Source organism: Lepisosteus platostomus, chromosome 21 (genome assembly GCF_059453375.1).
Source record: "Lepisosteus platostomus isolate fLepPlt1 chromosome 21, fLepPlt1.hap1, whole genome shotgun sequence".
Taxonomy (NCBI): domain Eukaryota; kingdom Metazoa; phylum Chordata; class Actinopteri; order Semionotiformes; family Lepisosteidae; genus Lepisosteus; species Lepisosteus platostomus.
Window position 1 is genome coordinate 13,364,265 of NC_142631.1, and position 23,602 is coordinate 13,387,866.

A 23,602-nucleotide genomic window follows, 5' to 3' on the forward strand; every position below is an offset into this window, starting at 1 on the left:
AGTGCTCACACTCTGAAAGCCTACTGACTTTAGGACTAACTCTTTGAAAATGTAAGTCCTTACTATAAAATGACAGAATAGCTCTTTATCATGCCTCATTGCCACTTATTCACTCTATAATGGCGGTCAAGCCCATAGCTTTCTAAAGCCGCTGCACGATATTACAAATGGCAAAAAGAGAACATTCCCTTGAGGAAGAAATACATGATACGCTTCAGTCATCTTTGCCTATTGATTTTACTTTTTGAGGCACATTAACTTGAAAGTGAGTGCTAAATGGCAACATGTATTACGCTGACAAAGCCTTCCTGCAGCCCAGCATACCGAGGGATCTTTTTAGCTTTCCGATCACCTGGTTTCCCGGGTTATAAAACACGAAGATAGCTCAAGTACCGAAAACATTAACTTTATAATATTTCATTTTTATTCAAATGCTCTCTTCACAAGTGCTCTAAAATAGAATTTAAGTGGACTAAATTTCTGCATGGCTTAGCGTGGCTTTTCTTTCAGATTACTCACTGTCATACATCCACATATAGCGGAGGTGAATATGATGTCCATTCACTTCAATCTACAATAATAAAAAAAAGAAAAGCTGCGAGCAAAAGGATGATTTTTTAAGACATGCGATTTTCAGCTTGAGTACATAGATCTCTCCAAGGGATTTGTTTTAGTTTTGTCTCAACGTTTTGAAATTAAATTCCCTTACATTTCTCATCCGTCAAAGTTAAAAGAATATGATAGACATTCAAAGCAGCTGCTCACCTTCTGCTATTACATTGCATATTGTTTGTAGGGAAGAAACATAATAGCTCACAATAATCATGTAGTGTTGTTTTTTTTTATTAAAGGGCCTGAGAATCTGTTCTCATCATGCAGAGGTTCAGAATGTCGTACTATGTAGCTGTGTGGATTATTTGTGTTGCCACTATTTCAGTTGTCCCTTCACGTTAGTCTCGTTGATGAATATCAGAGCTTAGTTCTAGGTGTTGATGTCCATGTGACTGAGGAGCCACGTCTCTGTGCATTGAAACAATAAACACAGAGGTATTATCATAATGCCATAGTTTGTTCAGATTTATACAGATAATTAGGCATTTCTTATCAATGGTGGACTCCATGTTTCTCTGAGATACAGTAGAATGGATGTCTGGAGTGAGAGAGCTTTGCCTTTGCACTGCTCTGAAGCTTAGTGTTATATTGATATTGTTATATTTTTCTCTGCTTATTTCCTCAAACTCAGCCCTGACAACAAGGATCAAGGACTGTGGTAAATAATATTCTTATCAGAATCTGTGAGGTAGATTTCATTAAAATTCAACTAATGCATAACGTAAATAAAAACATCTGGGTTCTCTGATGCTGCTTAAACCCAAAGTATATAAAAAAAGATTCATAATGTTAAAGAAGCATCTTTTCTTAACAAAGAATTACATTTAAAGTGAAAAACTGTTGAAATTATAAGAAAAAATGAATTAGATATGAGCAGTGTAACAATAACAAATGTAGGTGGAAAAAGTATTGACTTAAATTGATCACTGCTTTCAATGGTCTTATAGAAAAGGGAAAAATCCTGAAATAGCTCACGAAATGTAAGCTGTACATAAATGAAAGATTGAGAAAACGCTGAAAAATGTTGGCTTTGAGGAGGTACAAAAGGGTTTTGATACATCATGACATTTCTGTGGTTACTACAGCAACTGCAGTTATTAGGTCCTATTTTTTAATCCCTGAATCATGTAAGCATGAGTCTCTTTTCTGTTAGAATCTAACCTTGTTTCTTTAGTACCAAAAGATGAAGTACTGTACACGTCATTTGAAATAATTAGTAGAGAGTTAATACTTGTATCACACAAGACAAGAAGGAACAGTCCCTTATTCATCAATATCTGTCTTTACCTTTTCTTATCAAGGCTAAGTAACATTTTCCTAAATACTTTTATTCCCTGAAAACAAGAGTTGTAAACTCTTAAAGATCTATGACACTCCTGAATTTTATTGGAGGCTACATTTGTTTACCTTCAGATGTGTTATTGTGTTGCTAGACACTAACAGACTGAAGTCATTTTGTTGTGTTAGCCCCATTCTACAGTATGTCTGTTGGAATGAAAGACACATTTTGTCCTGTTTTGTAGAGGCTGAAGATGGGCCTTCCTAGCAATCCATCTAATTGTTTTCCTTTCCTGGTGAGTGGTTGTCATGGACATCTCAAGTCCTCCATCAACTTCAAAGCCAGGTGAACTTTTGTTTCTGCCGGTTTGTCTGCATTCCTGGTTTACCTTTTAAACAGATTTTGAGTCAGAGATTTTATTCAAAACAAAGGAGAAAACTTGATAGTAGTCAGATTCTCTCTGTGAAGAATCTGTCGTTAACACAATGTGATTGGTCCCGATTTAAATGAGACCACTGCTGCGATTCCTAAGCTTTAGCCAAGCATTCCTTCCACAGTCATGTCCCCACAGGCAGAATACGTTTTATTTGCCTCAATGTCCACTTCATTCAAGCTTTTGAACTGCTGTCTGATGTCAATGCCAATGGGGAAGAGGCAGTCAGTCCTCTACATCCAACCCCTGACCTCTTTATCAGACAGCAACTTCATTAGACTCCCAGCTCACAGTCGCATTACTGGAGTGTTCAGCCAAGCACCATCTATTATTCATACAGTGCATTAATTACCAAATCACCCTCTCCATCTCCCCAGGCAGATATTACACAGAATTTAGTACCGTTCCCTACTGTGTACAGAGGTGAGGCTCATGTTGCTTGAGGTTGCATACAAAATGCCCATACTGTTTCTCCATGGTGCATACATAAAATAAAGTACATTGTAATCATTATCTTAGCCAGGAGTGTCCCTGGTGACGGCCATATTCATCAGTTTCCAGGACCTTGGGTTAACACTGATGTTAAATGGCTTTGTTTTGTTTGTTGTGCTGTATTATGTTAAAATGTAAAATTGAGTGCCAATGTAAAATTTTGCATTAAAGATTTATGAAAGTTTAGCTTATTTGTAAAATTTGATTTTTTTTTTGAAAACCTGCCAAGGTCTTAGCTGCTTTAAAGCACAAAGGAATTTGCATTATTTACTTATCTCCATCTACTGACCCAATAAAAGTGGAACAACACTTCAGAAAGTTTTCTGATGGAACAAAATGCATCATTAGTGGTTTCCAAATCATGTTTCAGATCAAAGTCCAGTGGAATATTTCCAGATCTTACCAGTCCTGATCTTCGACAGCTTCATTCAGTTGTTTTTTGAGTTGTCCTTATATCATGAATTTCTAAAAATGAGACAATTTCATTTTTGGCACTGAGGTAGGTGATTTGTTCAACTAATTAGTTTAGACATAATTTGAAATGCAAATCCCAATACCCTGTAGCTCTCAATGACCACTCTTTGCAGTTCTTGACTTAATTGGTTATAAACTTGATCAAAACACACCTGTGATTCAAGACTTTTACAAATTGATGGCTTAAGGGAAACCTATAAATAGGGTCTAGATTTGTCTTTGATCTCTAACCTGTTATTCAGTCCTCCAGTATGAAGAGGTCGATATAGCCTCTTCTAAAGTAACTTATTAAACAATCATACCATCGCAATACCTTAATCATCTCAACTGCTGAGATACTGTTGCCTCACTGTTTAGTATGCTTGTTGACAAATCCATGTCTCTTGCAATGGTCAGTGTTTAGCAGGGGAATATTAGTGCCTGCAAATGCTTTTTCCAGTCCTACACTGTGGCACATTGCAGACATTCCAGAGTCCCTCTTTCAAGAATCAATCTTTTATTTAATTTTTATGATTTTAATTATTAATCTATTGTAATCTTTTGAATGTGCTTCAATTAACTTGCAGTTTGTGAAAAATAAGTTACATGCAGTATGCTGGTATCCATTACACCAGGGGAATATTCTTGTGCTCATTCACTCTGTGAAAAGCTTTTTGATGAACACTTTTCATTAATTGCATCAATGTATGGAATTGCACAAATAAATCATCACATTTGTCTTCTCATCGCATAATTAATTACAGTTCCCCTTCTTATGTAGTGACTGATGAGATTACCAATACAGCACACATGGACTGGGCTGTAGGATCACAGTTGAGCAATTTGTTAGGAGTCTTCTGACCAATAAGTCATGATGGTTTTCGTCTTTTATAAGAACTGATTGGGCACCTTTACTATACTGAGTACAGCACTACAATATTTTACAGATTTAGTTGTAGATACATTTGCAAGTTCCTCTTTAATGGGGGGAAGAAAGATAGAATGGAATTAATGTGGCTGTCTCAGAGTTTCTGGGTTCTGATTTGTGAGAAGCCTTCTATGTGGAATCTGCATGTTTTTTCTCAGTGTGGATTTTATCCATGTGCTCCATGTTTCTCCCACTCTCTACAAACCTGCTGTGTGAATTACTGTACCTGCTATCTCCAATCTGTGGGTGTGTAGCCTGTGATGGATGTCGTCCCATTCAGAAATTAGTTTTGCCTTTTTTGTTACTCTCCAGCTCACCAAATCCTTTTTTTTAGTTTCTGAAAATACATCAATGCTTCCTAAATTTTATTTTTGAGGCATTATGATGTTTAGAACTATCGAGTTATCTATTTAAATTTTACAGTCTTGGCAATGAATGTAGATTTCTTGCATAGTGAGCACAATAGTTTCTACAGTCTTTTAGGACTGCTTTTGAGTTACGGCTTGATTTGGAGACTACAGTCTGAAAGATCAGACTTTACTGTTGGAAATTCCTCTAGATATTTTAATTAACTAGGAGATATTTGGTTGGTTTTTGAGCTTTTGCTAAAAGACCTTTAATTTAATCATGATTTTTGTTGGAATGCAAGTTTTTCTCTCCCCTTGCGTCACAAAGATAAGTGTTTGTTAAAGATGTTAAAAATATAACTTGTAAATAAAATACATTTGTGTTCTATTAGAATGATGTACAGAAAATAACACATAAAGATATATATATGTGTGCAGAAAGAATATTACAATGTAAAAAATCGAGGAAATATAATTAAAAAGACTGCTCGTGCATGATTTGGGAGAGGTGAAGAGCGCATCATAAATATTGGATGAAACAGCCTTCTGGGTATTTCAATCTAACTGTGCTTTTGTAGAAGGAGATGGCATTGAAGTACACAGGGAGTGATTGTTAAGCTTGCCTCTCCTTGTTCAAGTTATGCTTGTGTTTATTGGTCCTTCAAGGACTGCATTCTGCTGAAAGGAGAACCTGCACAAGGTTGAGGTGCAGTAGGAGAATTTGTAAGTAAAAAACATCTACTGCCTTCTCTTTGGAACATCCTTCCTGCATAATTATCATACATAATTATTGTGATAATTAGTCGGTAACTACACATGAGTATTCTGCAAGTTTTAGAAAAATAGAACAGGTTTAGCAATCTGTTCCTCTCACATGTTTGGAATTCCCTATAGTAACCGACCCAAACATGAGTCACTTGTCAAGTATACTTGTAAGCAGACCAGAAAATGATTAAATACATTAAAATCATGTCACTTCATCCCTCACTGCAACAGATATAAATGCGTGTCAGCAACAATTAAAGAATAATAATGTTGCCAACAGAATTTCAAAATGTTGTGATATGAAAGATGATTATGGATAGATTTCTGTGCTCTGTGGATAATTTATATTTCTCTTGCATTTTCAGAAATCTCTGGTGATCACTTCTCCTGTGCAGGTTACTTATACAATAGTTTTTTTTTTAATGTTGTTTTAAACAAGAAAGCTTAAACGTCAAATCATTCCTGGCACACAACAAGAATGAAAGCCATTTAAAGCGAGCAGTGGGCCGAAACTTGATCTTTGTGACAGAAGCATCATTCATCATTGTGGCTAAGTGCCAGCAGGCAGAATCGCGAGTCAAGGTGTTTACGTCGGTGTCAGAACCTTACAAGCTCTCTGGCTGCTTTCTTGGCACCCAGTAGTAATGAGTGGATTTAGAGGCTGTAAGAACTGGAGGAGCCTTGAAAGGCAAAACACTGGAAAGTAATGCAAACCTGCACTTTTGGGAATTGACTGTGCCTGGAAAGAAAATAAAGGGATCCAGCCGGAAAACACAAAATTGCAGAGTTCCAATTCACAAGGCATAACACACTATAGCAATGTGCAGCCCTGCAGAATCACAGTGAGATGTAGATTAGGAACCTTCTTCTTGTTCTTGCTATTATGACGTGTGAACTGTATTATGCTTTATCAGCAATGAATATTGATACATTTTAGTTATTCTTAATATAATCTTTAGATTAAGGGAAAATATGCATGGCATTTAAAATGATAGTTTCATGTAGTTTTAGATGTTTCTCAATTTGTCAGGTGGTCATAGTAATTTAACGATCCTTATTAAAAATAACAAAGTGCCTCCAATGTCACGTACTGTGTAAACACCATGCTTAAGATTGTTGCTAGTTTTAAAATGTGGAGAACCTGCACTTATCTCTCCCTGGGGGTGTGGAGTCATTGGAAGTGGGGGGGGGGGACCCCATGTGCTTTGGCTGAATCAGCCCACTGGATGTCCCACCACTCACAGCCTGTGGGCGCTACGGGACATTTCTCTTATTAAGCCAAAAGTCTGTGTGACATCTATCTATGGTAAAGCTATGTGGTGCTTGCCCTCCCAGCTGGCACATTTGGCATGCTCCTGAGCGTAGCTTAACAACTTGCTGTTACCATCATAATGGCTGGTTAATTCCCCATGAATAAGACAGTCACCTGTGTAGAGACGCATATCAAAAGACCCTTAATAAGAGCCTACACAGCCGTTGGCAGTGCCAGTTTTTTCAATGGGAATCATGGTCAGATATGTCAGTAGCCTATAAAAGAGTCACCTGCTCACATTTGGCAGAGGCTGTACTCTGATCCTGATCATTCCTTAATGAATGGTGTGTGAGCTCCAAATAGTAGTCTGTTTTGTTTGCATTAGCTATCAGGCATTCAGTGTGATGCTGTAGTTTCATACATTGCTCGGTATCGAGCTCTGTATCTTACAGATACTAACCTTTCCTGCCATTTTGTTAAAAATTAAATACCCTTTTTTATATTGTTTCTCTTTTCGTCTTAATATGATGTCTGTATAGATTAATTAAATGGTTAGATTTAGCTACCTCTTTTCAAATGCAGTGGATTTCTTTAACATGTGTATTCCATCATTTAATTGGCTGGAAAAAAAATCAGCATTCTGTTTACTATTAATGGTCATTAATTTTTCTGGTATCACATTTCCTAATACAAGAATGCATTTCGATAATAGATGCAGAAGCAGACGTTTCTTACCATCAAAGGTTACTTATTTTAATTTCCTGCTGTGAAGTTTTACAAGGGATGGAACGTTTACAATTACTGTAAGTTTTAAAAACATATGTGCGGGGGAGGTAGTGGTGTGTGGTTTGATCTCTGGATACTTGTACAGTACTTGATAATGATGCTCCACAGTTTCCAGTATCATTGAGGGGTATTTTAACTCGTATTAATCTGAACAGCTCTCTGTCTGTTTTCACAGGGAAGAGGCCATGATGTCCACATACTTTGAGAGTGTGGATGACCTTCTGGCTTCGTTCGGCCCAGTGAGGGACTGCTCCAAAGACAACGGGGGATGCAGGAAAAATTTTAAGTGCGTTGCAGACCGAAGGGTGGACTCAACAGGCTGTATGGTAAGTGAAATGCAGGAAACAACCATACTGGGATGCGCTTTTCAGACGCTGAAAATAATGGCCTCCTGTAAAAATATTTTTAATACTAATACTAGGCAGGTTCCATTTTGTTTTGTAGACAACCTGGAACAGCATGATCAAACACTTCCTATAATCTTCTAAGCCTGTGTGATTATCTTCCTTCTTGCCCTTTTGGGTTTTTCTCTCCATGTTCTGTACCTTCAGTTTCGATTTGGTTTTGGTCTTGCTGCCTCTTCTTTGAAAAGCAAGTAAAAACATGAATCATAAATCCTGAAAAAAAAGTTCTAACCCCAGTTTCTATTTCCAATTAGACTTTCAGGTTCATTTCAGTGAGTCATCTCTAGGTATATAAGTGTAAAATGAGTTGGGATTGAAGAACCTGAAGTGCCCTTAGCTGTTGTGGTGAATTTGTACTCTATTGTCTACTGAAGTGATTCCGACAGCTGATTATGTACAGGCCAGAGGTCATTGGGATTGTGGAGTCCTGGTTATTACCTGAATCTTGTATCGACCTGTGTTGTTCCAATTGCACGTCGCTGTAGATGCATTAAGCTTTTGTACTTGTAATGTAATATAATGCAATGTACTGTAGTATTGACAGCAGCGGTGATTAGGCCTGTGATGCCATATTTATTTTTCCTGGATTGTGATTTCGCTGTGAATGCATTAGGCGGCTACTGTACTCTGAGATGCTTCTAGTTTTTACTTTTACTCCATGTACAGTATAGTGTATTTCTAGTTATTAATTTTCAATATGCCTATAAAATGACCCTCTTCTCTCAGTTTAAGAGTTTTCCTTTATGGGTGTTGCGATTTCTAAATTCTACCCTAGTCCACTCTTTTATTTTTCCCCAGTATAAGAATAGACTGCAGTTTAGTACACTATATGAGTAGGAATAGGCGATAATATGGTCAACTCATCCTAGAACAAATTTTTCAATGTATTTTAGGCTCAGAATCTCCCTCTATAATGAACTTCAGTCCATAGAAAAACTGCAGAAAGGAAAATCAAGAATTAAGATATGGCCTCAGGAATCCAGCTTATGTAAATCATTCTGTTGACTTTTGGGCATTTCTCCAAAAAGCTGATTTAAACTTTGTTCTGTTTCACCCCAGACTGCATCTGAACAGGGCAGATAAATAAAGGCAGGCGGTAATGATGCATACCCCTTGATTGGGAATTTATAGTCCCAGAGAATGCAGATCAGTAGCTGTAGAGCAGAAGAAGGCGGGTGTGAGTCGTAAACCAGTTAAATTGATGAGACTGAAATCCTGTTTTTGATAGACAGCTCAATTTTTCTAGCTCAGGACTGGATGAGCACAGCCTGACATTTTCACAACAACTGTTTCTGCCATAGGCAAGTGAGGGAAAAATGATTGATAATCTTATTAGACTTCCTTTTTGATTTAGAGGTATAAAAATAATCTCAGAAATAAAAAAAATACAGCTGTCATATAAACAGTATAATACAAAGGAGTCTTAATATAGATGCAATATTGTGCAACACAAATTCTCCCAAACCTCCATTTTTTTTTTCTCCACATAATATATTTTGGGAAGAAAATATATTCCGTCGATAAAATCTGTTTATACAGTATAACCTTCAGGAATAAAATTTAGAAAACCGTCAATGAGTAAAATATCATGATCATGTTTCAAATAAAATTGAAGCTGTCTTGTATTACAGCCCTTATTTACAAGAAAATCTGATTATTTTAGGCTTACATCCTAAAGGTAAAATGATCAATGAAAGAACCTTGACTACCTCATGTTGCTGAAACACTGTAAAAAAGAACTACATATAAAATGGTTGATAGTATCCTATACCTTGTGACATAAATAAAACTATCCTTAAATTCTAATTTACCTAAAAGAGCACTGGACACATATAGAGACTGTTTCCAGGAGAAGCACTTCAGATGTAAAAAGGATTGCTCTCAATATCCCACACACCTAGTCTCTCTTAGAACAGCCCTATATTTATTGAATAGCACGCATGATCTGCAGAGCCTCTGGGCAAAGATGTTTAAATCCAAGAGGAAATCCTTTGAGTAAGTAAACTGAACGGGTCAGGAAAATGTGTTTGGCTTAGTGCAATGGGATTGACCTGTGTATGTGATAAATCCGTCTCTTCTATTACTATTACTGGGTTTTGAGATGATTGGAATGCTAAAATTAGCAATAGACCGTCTTGTCATAAAATAAAAACGGATTTGATATTGAACAGGTCATTTGATTTGAATGGGAGTTTCAGCACTTTGTGGGAAGTATTTCCCAAGATACTGGAGTAAGCCTTCTTTATTGCAGTTATTTGATCTCGGGCTCTCTTATAGTTAGCACAGATGGAAAGGTACAGTACAGCCACCTGATGCTCCTAGGTTTACAAGAGAGGAGAGCATGGTTGGGTCAGCTACCTTCTTTTGGAAATATATTTGACTATTATTTACAGTATTTAGATATTTGACAGCATTTGACATTAAACCAAGTTGTGAAAAGAAAAAATAGGGGAATAATTGATGTGTCACAAACCAGAGCATCTTATTTCTCTCTAACGTGCTCCTCCAGGCAATTTTTGAACATTTCCTTCCTGCCTGCATGCTTGACCGAACATCTCCTGAATTGGAGATAAAAACGGCACATCTTTGACTTTCCCACTTATGTGTTCAGCCCTATTTTTTCCAGTGCGCAGAACTCAGTGAAAGCCAATGTACAGTTTGATACTTTTTTCATGCATTGTCTTATGACTGTAATCCATGGCCAGATTGCTACTGTACATGTGAGTGAGATGAAGGAAAATGATATGGCAGAACTTTTCTTTTAGATTGTTTGGCAAATACCAACAGCGTAGGGGTGTGGTGTTTCAGATTGTTACTCACAGTTCTAGGGCATGTTCTCCTTATGTCTGTGTGAAATTTCTCTGGTTTCCTCCCACGGTTCAGAGTGGCTGCCTGGGTTAGTGGGTTCCCTAAGTTGTCCTTGTGTGTGCATAGTTGTATCTGGTAGCATTCCAGCCACTACATTTCCCACAAGTATAAAAATAATTACCGGAAACTTTTTGTATATATAATCTTCATGTGGAAATGAAGATAATTTGTCCATAGCTTTGGCTGTTCTGTCCTGTTTTGTGCTGATAAAAAGTATTAACAAAAAGAAATATATACATATTGGAACCACTGTTGGTAACACCCCAGCTTCAGAAGTACTAAAGTTGTCGATTTTTAAATACTCCTTTGCTTAAGCTTGTCAATTAATCAAAATAATATTGTGATATAAGAACCTAGTAGCCAAATATGGCAATACAGATTTTTATTACTTGTATCAGGTTCCTTCATAGTCTTCTCTTTTTAAAACTAAAGAGTTTTGGTTATTTTAGCTTGTCAGTGTAAGAGCCTGTCACTCTCTGGTAGTTTCACTAGCTTCTATGCTAAGAAGTGTGATTGTTACATTAATTAGATCAATTAAGCCAGTACCCAGAACACATTGTCTATCATGAGATTTTGAACAAGGCGTCAAAGACTTCATTTTAGAGTAACTCTCTGTAAAAATGTAAGTAGGGAGATGCGTCTGCATGCAAAAGGCTGCAAAGGAACAAGTAAAGGTTTATTCCATGCTGAAAAGAGATGAAAAAATTAACATTTTGGCTGTGGAGCCTTCAAAATGTTGTTTTTTTTCATCTCTTTTCAGCATGGAATAAACCTTTACTTGTTCCTAGTTAAAAATGTTAACAGTTCCCATACTATGGCTATAAACAGTCCGTAATGACTGAACTGAACTTACTGTTCCTGTTGAATTCAAAATCAAAACCAAATGTTTTGAACAATAAACTAAAGCCTTTTATTAAGTATATCTAAATAAGATTTAGTAATTAAACTTTGTTTTATTTTAATTAACAAGCCTGAGCCTGATATTTTTATTAGTCTCACAGTTCGTGCAAAGCATGACAGGACATTGAACTGTGCTATTCTGTCTTGTGAAGCACCTGGCTGAAATCTGGACTATGTGAACTAATGCGTCTGTGATAGAACCTGTGGTTTTGCCAGGATTTCATTTTCAGCTGTGATAGGCTGGAGGGGTAACGGTTCAGTGCAAATCTGTTGTGTCAGCCTAAAACAACCAGCTGATATGTAGCAGACCTTGGCAGTCAGTGGTCTCCAGGGAAATGTGAGCCTTTGTAGATCAGGACCAGTTTGCCAGGCTTGATAAAATCAAGTCCCAGCTTGATAGTGTGGCAGCCTGTACCTGCCCTCCAGTTCAGAGGAGAGAGACAATCTCTTCTGCACTCCAGGCTGAACATAAAGGAGCTGACCCGAGGTGCCAGTTAGTGCAATTTCCATATGAGAAGATTGTAGTCTGCTGTTTTCATTCGAATCTATACTTTATTTTTAATAATAGAGTCTGGTAATAGTTTTTCCATTTCGTTTGGAATATTTAATTTGATCTATTTTTCTTCTATTTATGTGGGGATGCATTAAAGCGCTGAATCAAAATTTCAATTGCAATGACCATTTGAGAGTGGAGTGTAGGTGATGGCTGACTGCAGAGTGTTTTCACACTGAAGTCAGAACACGCTTTGAATGCCCTGCAGGACAAATCAGCCTGTCTGATCTGCACAGGCAGAAGGCACCTGTCCTATACCAGTGTGTATGCCACTATTTTAATAATTTCAAACAATTTTATCTTTTTTAATTTAAAATAGAACCACTTGTTTTATTGGTATTTTTTCATCATGTATGAAGCAAACTGGTTACAAGCCATGATATTTTTGTCATAAAGCTGGTTTATCCTGAAATATTTTACTGAAGTTTGGTATCTTAGTTCAGATTTAACCTGTGCCCTGGGACTGACTTGAAATAACTCAAGGTGGACACTCCATACCTCCTGTGAACCACCTAGCAAGTTTTTGTTTTTAATTTCACAAGATCACTATATAAAAAAATAAACAGATCTTCAGGGTAGCCAACTTTAGAAATGGGAAGAAAAAGAATAAAGGAGAAAAATTAACCTCTGTTAACTTACAAAAGAAACTGCCCAGAACACAATTAAACAATCCCCACATAGAAACCGTACCACCCTCAGTGCTGGGCTTTAATACCCTAGGCTCCGCCCTCAGCTCCCCTTGATTGACAAGCAACCTCTATTTAAGCCAAGAGACGGCCACGTTCTGTAACTCGATACAAAATGGAGCCACAACAAACCAGGACAAACTGTGGATTCACATAGGTAAGCCAAAACAGGACCATTGAACAACAAATGACATGGGATGGAGGTATGCACTGCCTTTGTCACACCTCCAACAGCTATACCTGCCAAGCTAAATTCCTGTTCCGCTGTGAATGTAGACAAGAAAGGGAAGCTCTCAGTGCTGTAACAGAGCACCTAGTAAATTCTGTCCTGCAAACACTTGCTAAACCTCTTAGAACATGTAGGTACAGTAAATACTGTAGACAACTGCGGCAAACCATCGCTTACATCAGATATATTTTTTCCCCAAGGAGTTTGTAGGAATACTATTGAGTGACCTCATAAAGTGGCATTTAATTCTTTGGAAAAAAAAGATACTAAATTATGCAGCCCGCACTTCAGGACTCCTTGAACCATCTTATCCACCCTTCTTCTGATGTTTAAAGCAAGCTGGTAACTTCCTTAAGAGTAATTTGTATATTAGGTCACAGTAGTGCAATTCAGAGAGTAAATGCTATCTGTAGTCTGCAGTTTAATCCTCTCAACTCTATTTCTAATGGCTTTTGGTTTTTTCAACCTAGAGCTAGCAGAAAAGGGCAAGTGCAAATCATTTCTAAAATAACAATGTTTTAAAAAAACGTTTAAGGCAACATAGTGCATTATTGGAGATTTTGTATCCAGTGTCTGAAAGTTGAAATAGGCATTGTGTCCTCTTAACATGATGGAGACAGTCAGTAGCTGGAATTGTGCTTCAGTGGAGCAGGGTCATACTGACATGTGGAACTTTAAAAAGAGAATGTCACAGGGTCTCTGCAGCTGATACCCTGATGTTGTTTTTGCAGGGGAGTGAGAGAAGTGAAAAGAAGGAAGTGCTACTTTCTGATCAGTGCACAGTTGAAAAATTAGATACAAAAATGACAGGCGTAAGGGTGGCAACATGTGCTGTTACAGTGCTCTTACTGTCACGTGTGGCACACTATTGCATAAACCTCTTCGCATCACAGTCCTCCAGAGAGGCAATTTTGATTGAGAATGATGTGCCGTTGCATTATCTTCTAAAGTATGGACGGTAGAAGCCTGGGAGAGGGCTTGAGTTGAAACTAATCAGCTCATCACATACAGAATGTTTACTTGGCTCTTACACCTCCAGTCTCTTGGACTGAATCCTTGTGTAGTTGGGATAGATTGTATGATTGTGTGCCATGGGAAATTGGCCAGTATACTGATATAACCTGTGTGTAAATGGCTGAACAGGCAAGTCCTGGAGTTGATAATTATGTGTGACTTCAAACAGACACAGTACTTCTTTCATTTAAAAAAAACATTAAAATATGTTTTTCGTACAGTGTGGAACTATAATGTTTTCTCTACTGGAAAATGTTGTGCAGTATATACAGTAATGTTTTGAGGAGTGATCAACCATAGAAGCTCATTGGAATGCCCTTATCTCTACTTATTATTTTTTTTAACATTTTAAAACATGCTACTTTTCATTTCTCTATTGCTGTTTTATTCTCAGCTATATTCATGTCTTTCAGAAGTAGGTTAAGACCTTGAGAAGGAACTTTATGTACAGTTTTTCATTTCAGACATTTTTCTTTCTTTTCTGTGAGCAGTGGTCTTATTTTATGTTGTCTAGGTATTTTTGGTATTTCATTTTTGCACTCGTATTCCTTATCATGTTATGTTACAGCAACTTTGCTTTGGTTTTAATGGATATCTCTTTTGAAAACGTGACTACAGACATGCCCTCTTGTTTTGCTAAAGAGAGCTCACTGTGTGATTTCAACACCACACTTCATATGTTTGCATTTGTTGTGCAGTTACTGTTTGTCCCTCTGAAAATGAACATACTACTCTAAATGGAGGTTTGTTGGTACTGTATGACTAAGGGTGTAGAAAGATTGATCATGCTTAAAGATTGGATAAGTGAATTCACTCTTAAGCAACAGACAAACTAGACATTAAGTTACATGTACACAGAAAAGTAAAATATCTTTATGACATGTGTCTTACTCTTCACTCATTTTCAACATTCCAGTTTGCTTTCCAGTATGTGTTCAAGGCTGTCAATCTACTTGGTTTCCTTGTCTTCGTCTCTCCATGCTGCTGTGGTCTTTAGAACTGCATGTCATAGTCACCTCTTGACCTTCACAGAAACATAATGGCAACTGTAAGTGTAACATCCTCAGATGTGTTGGATAAGATCATAGCCCTTTCTGAACTACATGGTCTGCCGACTAAATCTCTGTTCACTCGGGTTCAGCACTTTCACCAGCAAAGGAAATAAGAAAACAGAGGTGAATTGTTTTGGATTTTCTTCGCAGCGATTTTTTTTCTCATGAAGCCTAAAATCCCACAATGCAGAGCTGGTTCACATGCCCCTTTACAGTTTCTCTTATGTTTGTGCAGATCCTGTGCCAAGGAGTTCAGCTCAAATTGGATGTATACCTCTGGGCAATTCAACTGGCAGACTTGCACAGTGACATTCACCTTTTTTAAGTTTCAATTATGCCTGTCAGACTTTCTTAATAACTCCTCCCAATCCCTCTCTGCATATTTACATAAAAGGTCCTTGAACAATTTCATTTTAAATTGTAAATCCAATGATAAATAATTCCTCCCTGTGACTGATAGTGTGCGGTCAAATTGTTGAAAAGCACCAGCAACTCAATTTGTTCCAAGGTTAAATTTGTGGCTCCTGTGTCGCCTTATTCTGAAAGCCAATTTTCCTTGTCCACTGTCAAAGCTGGCCTGCACATTGATCTCTCTGTGGAGAGAGGTGGAGGCCTGTAAGATAACTTATCAACTGTCAAATGAATTCAGAAATGTGAAGGGTTTTAAGCTCCCCAACAAGTTTTCATTTCAAATTGCTGGAGGATGTTTTAGAAAACATTTTGTGTGAAAAAAACATTTCACCACTACACGGGATCATTATTAATATCGGAAGTCGGAAACTGAAAGAAAAAAACTTTATCTTCACGGAGAACCTCTGCAAAAGAAGGGATTTTAGTGATAAGATTAAAGGTTCTTAAAATAACTCTGCTGTGTCATTCCGAAGCATTGCAACACCTAATGTTTTTCCACTGGCAATTTGACTACTTTTTGCAGTTTTCTTTCTTTGATAATAACTGTGTTTATTTTGTCTTGTTTGTTTAAAACCTTCTAACACCCTTGATAACCACACCAGTGTGCTGTAGGGTGACTGAGAGCTTAATAATTGAAATATATTCACAGAGGACCATATTTAAGATGCTTGTCCATCATGACTGCCAGACACAGACTCTTTGCATAATACTATGGTGACTGTAACTCACTCCCTTAGAGGTAAGGCTACCCATTCACTATGAACCTATTTTTACTTGAAAACTTAACAGTGTAAATTTAATTGTATTGTTGCATGCAATTTGTATTTTGTTAGCTACTGAAGATTGTAGGTACAATTTATAAGATCCGAAACAAATCAAAATCTTGTTTCAAAATAAAAGCAGTATTCCACATTGTAGCCTGTGCACCAAGAGATTCATAAACATTGTGCACTATCCTGTTAGTCCCACCACTGTGAAAGGGACCATATTCTCACAACAGTCCCTTCCTTTTTATTCGAGTATAACCATGGCAACTCCCTGTCACTGTGGATAATGATATGGATATGCACTTATTGGCTATCTGGTTCATAAAGCAATTTGATGAGAGAAAATGGCTTTTACCTGCTTAAAGCTTACCACATATTCAGCTGATGCTGGAAATAATGCAGGCTTTCCAATGAGAATTATTTAAGGTTATTTTGATATTTTTCTTTTGCTTCATTTGCCTTGTGTCTTTGCTTTCATTTCTTGGCTTAGAAGTTTTAATTTTATGTATGTGAGCCATTTTGAATCAGATGAGACTGAAGGTAATTTACCTCCGATTCTTACATGAGTACACAAAGCACTTTGCAGTTTAATTTATTTTACACTTCCCAGAAACAGGCATCCCTGCTGTGAATCTTGCAGGGCCCCAGCAGGAGGGGTTTGGGTAATGATGGTTTGGGGCTTTCTTAAAGCTGAGAAGAGAAGAAGGTTACTACTCTACAGACATGTCTTTGAAATCTTAGTCAGCAGCTAGCAGGGAAATTACAGTAAATCTCATAATTATCTAAAGCCTGTAAATATATGGTGATATGGCCCATTTTTTTAAAACCTTCATCATCATGGAGATATATGGCATGAATTGATGAGTGAAAATTGTTTTGGATATCTGCTTGAATGTGTAAAGACATTGCCAGGCATTCTTAATCTAGCACATACAGCCATTTCTGTTTGTATGTTCATATCTGTAGTCCTTCAATAACAATAATAATAATATCACCCTGCAACTCACAACTGGCAACCCACTGAAGCTAAGCAGGCGTGAGCCTGGTCAGTACCTGGATGGGAGACCTCCTGGGAAAAACTAAGGTTGCTGCTGGAAGAGGTGTTAGTGGGGCCAGTGGGGGGCGCTCACCCTGCGGTCCATGTGGGTCCTAATGCCCCAGTATAGTGACGGGGACACTATACTGTAAACAGGCGCCGTCCTTCGGATGAGACGTAAAACCGAGGTCCTGACTCTCTGTGGTCATTAAAAATCCCAGGGCGCTTCTCGAAAAGAGTAGGGGTGTAACCCCGGTGTCCTGGCCAAATTTCCAATTGGCCCTTGCCAATCATGGCCTCCTAATAATCCCCCTCTATGAATTGGCTACATTACTCTGCTCTCCTCCCCACTGATAGCTGATGTGTGGTGAGCGTTCTGGCGCACTATGGCTGCCGTCGCATCATCCAGGTGGATGCTGCACATTGGTGTTGGTGGAGGGGAGTCCCCATTACCTGTAAAGCGCTTTGAGTGGAGTGTCCAGAAAAAGCGCTATATAAGTGTAAGCAATTATTATTATTATTATTATTATTATGCTGGCTGACTCCAGCTCATCCAACCCTGACTGTGCTTAGCCAGTTATTCGCTGTCTTATTGATAGCAGTTCTAGGTTATGGTTTGTGCACACCACACTGTGATTTCAGAGGGGAGAACATTAAATTCGCTTCTATGTGTATAAAAAAAAAGAATGTAAGAAAAGGAAAAGTGCCAGATTCTTCATGTAACATGTACAGTAGTGACAAAAGAGCTGAAAGGGTAGTCTATAAGATCTAAAAGCTGCTAAGCCGCATATTTTACAGTAATATAAACACACATTAAGACTTACATTCATCTATTTGTATTGCTGACATCCCTTTTCACTATAACACTCTCTCTTAAATAAGGTTACCAAAAATACATGCTGTGGCCATTTCATTGAAAATGAGCTCCTAGGCTCCACATTTTGATTCTTTGCCTAGCTAAACACATTTATAAAGCTAAACACAAAGGCAATTCTCAGGTTGCTCATTTCCTTAGTCAAATAGATCTCAGGTCTGCTTTTGTTTTATCAGAGTGAAAGGTGATGTTCAAAAATACATATTCCATTTGCTTTTTTTCCCACCTCTGCACATGTTCACTCTTTCCGTCATTTCTCCTGAAAAGATCTTTTATTTCAGTAACTGATACATTTTTCTATGCTTGAGGTAATGCCTGACTGTGGTTCACTTTAGCTTCCCAGCTGTCTTAATTAACTGAGGTACTGTGTCAGCCAAACTTGTAATTTACAGATGGGAAGGTTGGATGATATCATTTCATATCAAAAATATCATTTTCCTCTTTGGTTTATATAAACCACATCTTCTGAGTCATTTAGGCTGTAAAGACTTTTTTTGTGCTATAAACAAGTCTTGAATTTTTACATGCAGAGAATAATGTCTCTAACCACAGACAATAAGGTTTTTGTTTACTTAACCCTTGAAGGTTCCGAGAAGGAATTTAATTAGTTAATAATTAACCAGATGGGTATCCTCATATTTGACATGGCTGAGGTAAAAAAAGGGTTGTTATGTGTTTGCAAGGAGTTGTTTTAGACAGATGCAAATCTCCAGCAGTCTTCTGTTCCTTTTCCAGCACTCTAGGTAAAAGCTTGGCACTAATTTCAATCCACCTATTTTTCTTACCGCTTTATCCAATATAGGAGTTACTGGAAAGTTCGAGTCTAGTCCGGCGAGCAATAGGAACAAGAAAGGAAATACCCTAGATAGGATACCAGTCCCAGACAGATACAAACATGTGCAAACTCACACCACTTTCTCTCAGAAGCCAGTTATTCTACCAGCATGTCTTTAGACGGTGGGAGGACACCGTAGGACCTGGAAGGAACCCACACAAACACAGGGAGAACATAAAAACACCACACAGACAGCACCCAGGAACTGAACCCAGGGACCCAATACTGCAAGATAGCAATACTAACCATTGAAGAAGTTCAAGTACGGAGCTGCGTTAGCATGCGTTGGCTGCAAAGGAAAAGGTAACGGGTTTATTCCATGCTGAAAAGAAAAGAGACACCATGTTTCAGCTGTGGAGCCTTCTTCTGTTGTGACAGATGTCACACCTGAAGAAGGCTCCACAGCCAAAACGTTGTGTCTCTTTTCTTTTCGGCGTGGAATAAACCTTTACCTGTTCCTTTGCATACTAACCATTGTAACACTGCGATACCTATCAGACAAATTTTAGTTCTAAATTAATCTAGAGCTCATCTCTTGTCTATTAGTTATTATTATGTTTCATAATGCCCTTGTTACAGCTTAGCTTCAGTTGCTGATTCAAATTGCTATTTCCAATTCCCATTAAGACAAAAACACTGAATAAAATGTGCTTAATACTCAGGTAATAATTGGAACACCATGGACAGACTGTATACAGTCTTTAGATTTTTTTTGTTAATTTCTTCTGGAAGACAGCAGGAAGTAATATGGAATATAATGTGAAAATGTGTAAGATTTGTGTTACCTCCAAAGACCACCTTTCCTATTTTGCTCATGTCATATACGGTACCTGAAAAGAAAAGTCCCTGACACTCAGTTGAAATTAACTCTACATTTATTTTAGAATAAATATACAAAGTTGACATTATGGGACTTTTGGATATTATAGTGTCACTGTTGTTGTGTTAAAGATCGGTTCATTTTGACACCTATAAATTGAGATATAGTTCCAAAACCCATTTACAGTATATCAACGTATGCAAAGAAAAAAAGGTTACTGTTTAACTAAGAAGAAACTTTCAAGGTGCCGTAATTATGTGTATACCATACTGGCTTTTGGCTTAGGATAGAAAGCCAGCATTTCGATGTACAGTACTTGACTTTGATGCTCATTATAGACTAATTACTCTTTCAAAATTCTTGTTTTCAGCTTTGTGATTTTATCAATGTTCAGTTAATTATAATAATAAATTCTTTAGTTCAATGAACAGTATATATTTTAGGAGTTAAAATGCATTAAAATGTCCAATATTGGAGCCAGCAATTTCCTGCCATATTATCCAGTAACATTTGTGTTACCTTTTGAAAGTTGCGTGTGTAAGCAAAGAAACATGAAGAGGCTCACAGCAGAATGTCAAAAGCCTGGAATACAATAGATAGCTCCCACAGCTGAGGGGCAATGTCTCAGCCAATACAGCCAGAGTGTAAGGACATGATGCCATCCTCTGTGCCTCCCAGCCAAACAGTTAGAGGAGCCAGCCTACCATTCACACAGATAGGGACACTGAAGGTCTGTATGGTTATTCGCCTTGACACAAAGATTCATTGCTTTCCCATAGATTGCTGGGACCCTATTAACTGGGGCTGATGGGACAAGATTGTCTGTCTAAAAACAAAAGCCAGCAAGCAGTGATTGATCATGTTAACCGTCAGAGGTTCTCCAAAGATCACAACTGCCGAGTTCCGTGATGAATAAAACAATACTTTTTATCTGTGCGTGTAGCACTCTGCAACAGTCCTGTCTCCCATCTCTACTGCTGCTTGCATCCTTACTTTTGTTTCTTCTTTTGTTTGGTATTGTTTTGTTATAAACAGGCTAAATTAATTATTTCAAAACATATTAGCTTCTTTTTTTCCATCTCCTAGTTTTAATGTATTGCATTCATATTCTTTCTGACTCAGCTCTTTAATTCATACAATTCCAGCTTCAGCATGGCTTGTTCCACTTGTATCTTTTGATTAAAAAATAATAGAAAAGCTGGCTGATGCTAGCATCAGCACACTAGCTGTGAGGAACTGAGCAATAATAAAAAGCTGCTGAAGAGGAAAGTTTGCAGGCGACAGTTTTTTTGTCATCATCTTCCACAAAAGCCTTTTTTTTTCAGTTTAGTTTGTGTTTTATTTTCAAGACAATGAGCAAAGCATCTCAGATTGCTTGTTGAAACATTGTATTGATTTTGAGGCCCACAGACGTCTGACATGGCCTGGAGGAAGCCTGTATAATAAAAGAAGTCGTCATCCAAACAAAGAATAGACCCAATGCCAACTCACTCACTAATACAAAGAAGTACATGTGAAGCTAGGAATTTGTGAAGTACTTTAAGGACTGTAAGCTTTTATTTTCTTTTATGACTGGTATGGGATAATGTATTTAAATTCTTAGAGGTATGGTTACAGGCATTTTCATAATGATCACCAAACTCTCGTGAATGTTTTTTTTTTTAATCCTAGACATAATATACAGTAGTAGCACTGTCTATAGTTCACAATTTCTTCATTATTTTATTGTTTTTGATTTATTTAATTAGTGATCCATATAGTGTATTTTAAAAGCATGAGCTGCTATGGCATTTGAGTTGTGTTATATTTTTAAAAGAAGACCATATTCCTAAAGAGTGTTTCTTACAAGATTCATACGAAGCCTGTTTCTTTGGTCAGGTAGTACTATCGTATGTCCAGCACAATTCTGCTTTCTAATACTGTGGAACAGTCCAAGCTAAACAATATTTGAAAAGAGCTTCTGCTCTTCTGAGCCAAACCACTAGCAGAAAATGCCTTATAATATACAGTATATTGATGTATTTTTAAAATATCAAAAGTTAATTAAGCTTTTGTTTAGATCTGTCTTGCCTTTCTTGTTCACTCTGCAGGTGACAGACACATTTATATTTATTTTACAAACAAATTAAGTTCTTGAATTTGTATAGCACCTTTCATCCAGAAGGATCCCATAGTCTTGTGCATTTATGATTGGTGTCAGTTCATCTATCCCTGAAGTGCAGAAAACAAGTTCACACCTTTTGGTGTTCTGAAGGACTGAACTAGTAAATGATAATACTGTATGTTCCTGTGTAGTTTCTTGCACTGAAACGATAATATTGATGTGACTGTAAGGATGAGGGAATTCATTTGGTCAATGAAGAGGTGCAGACAGAAGTCATCAATCAAAGATATCAAATATCATTGATGTCAATGATGTCATAGGAGTATGAAAAGATAAAATGAGGTGAAACACAAAGATAATAATAATAATAATTGCTTAAACTTATATAGCGCTTTTCTGGACACTCCACTCAAAGTGCTTTACAGGTAATGGGGTCTCCCCTCCACCACCACCAATGTGCAGCATCCACCTGGATGATGCGACGGCAGCCATAATGCGCCAGAACGCTCACCACACATCAGCTATTAGTGGGGAGGAGAGCAGAAAGTAATGAAGCCAATTCATAGATGGGGATTATTAGGAGGCCATGATTGGTAAGGGCCAGGACGCCGGGGTTACACCCCTACTCTTTTCGAGAAATAATGACCACAGAGAGTCAGGACCTCGGTTTTACGTCTCATCCGAAGGACGGCACCTGTTTACAGTATAGTGTCCCCATCACTATACTGGGGCATTAGGACCCACGTGGACCACTGGGTGAGCGCCCCCTGCTGGCCCCACAAATACCTCTTCCAGCAGCAACCATAGTTTTTCTCTTATCCAGGTACTGACCAGGCTCACACCTGCTTAGCTTCAGTAGGTTGCCAGTTGTGAGTTGCAGGGTGATATGGCTGCTGGCTGATGATGTCATCACACATAGTTAAAAATGCTTGTGTTGCTCTTGTGAAACTCAATGCGATATCTTAATGTTGAGCAGTGGTGTAGTCCATCCATTATGACAATGCCAGGACTTGTGGCAACCTGGAAACATGCAGAACCACAGAAGCATAGGACACAAGACATGACTTCACCCTAGATCAGATGCCAGTCAGTCACAGGGCAATTTAGACAATTTATAAATATTGATCAGCCTAGTCATCAAGTCTTTGGGATGAAGTGTAGGAACTAGAGCACCAAAGTGAAAAGGAACGACTGAGTGCATGTGAAGAATATACACGCTTCACACAAATGGCGCCCCAGTCCAGTATTAAATGCAGGCCACTGGGCTCTAGAGCTGTGAGATGACAGCATGAATACAGTTCTAGTATGCAAATTTTGTGGTTTAGACATCAAGTAAAAGTAAAAAAGGTTTGATTCTATTTCAAAACAAGTCATTGAATAGGTTTTCGATCGTTATTAGGAAACTTATTTTGTGTACTGTATGTATGCTAGCAGAAAATCTGCCAACATTATTTGATAATTGCCAATTTAAAAAAAAATCATGAATCTCTTTTGTATACATTATGAAGCAGCTTTGCTGTGATATAAAACCCCATTAGAATTTCAAGCACATATGTAGAAATTAAGTGTTAAATCATTACATTTCAGCAACTTACAAATGTCTGTTCTGTTGCATCTGCTTTCCATATATTGGAAACGCTTCTGGAAGAAAGCTTTGCCTTCCTGATCTCAAGGGAATTTCCTCATTCTCCCAGACATTTCA

At 37.7% G+C, this 23,602-nt stretch overlaps 1 protein-coding gene across 2 annotated transcripts in view; it reads left to right on the forward strand.

The window, feature by feature from the left end:
- Positions 1-23,602, forward strand: part of astn2 (astrotactin 2) — a 649,131-nt gene that overhangs the window by 377,948 nt on the left and 247,581 nt on the right. For both annotated transcript variants that reach the window (XM_088614565.1, XM_088614566.1), the window contains one exon: positions 7,523-7,673. In XM_088614565.1, the coding sequence (XP_088470691.1) occupies positions 7,523-7,673 (151 nt within the window). The remainder of the gene's footprint in view (positions 1-7,522; positions 7,674-23,602) is intronic.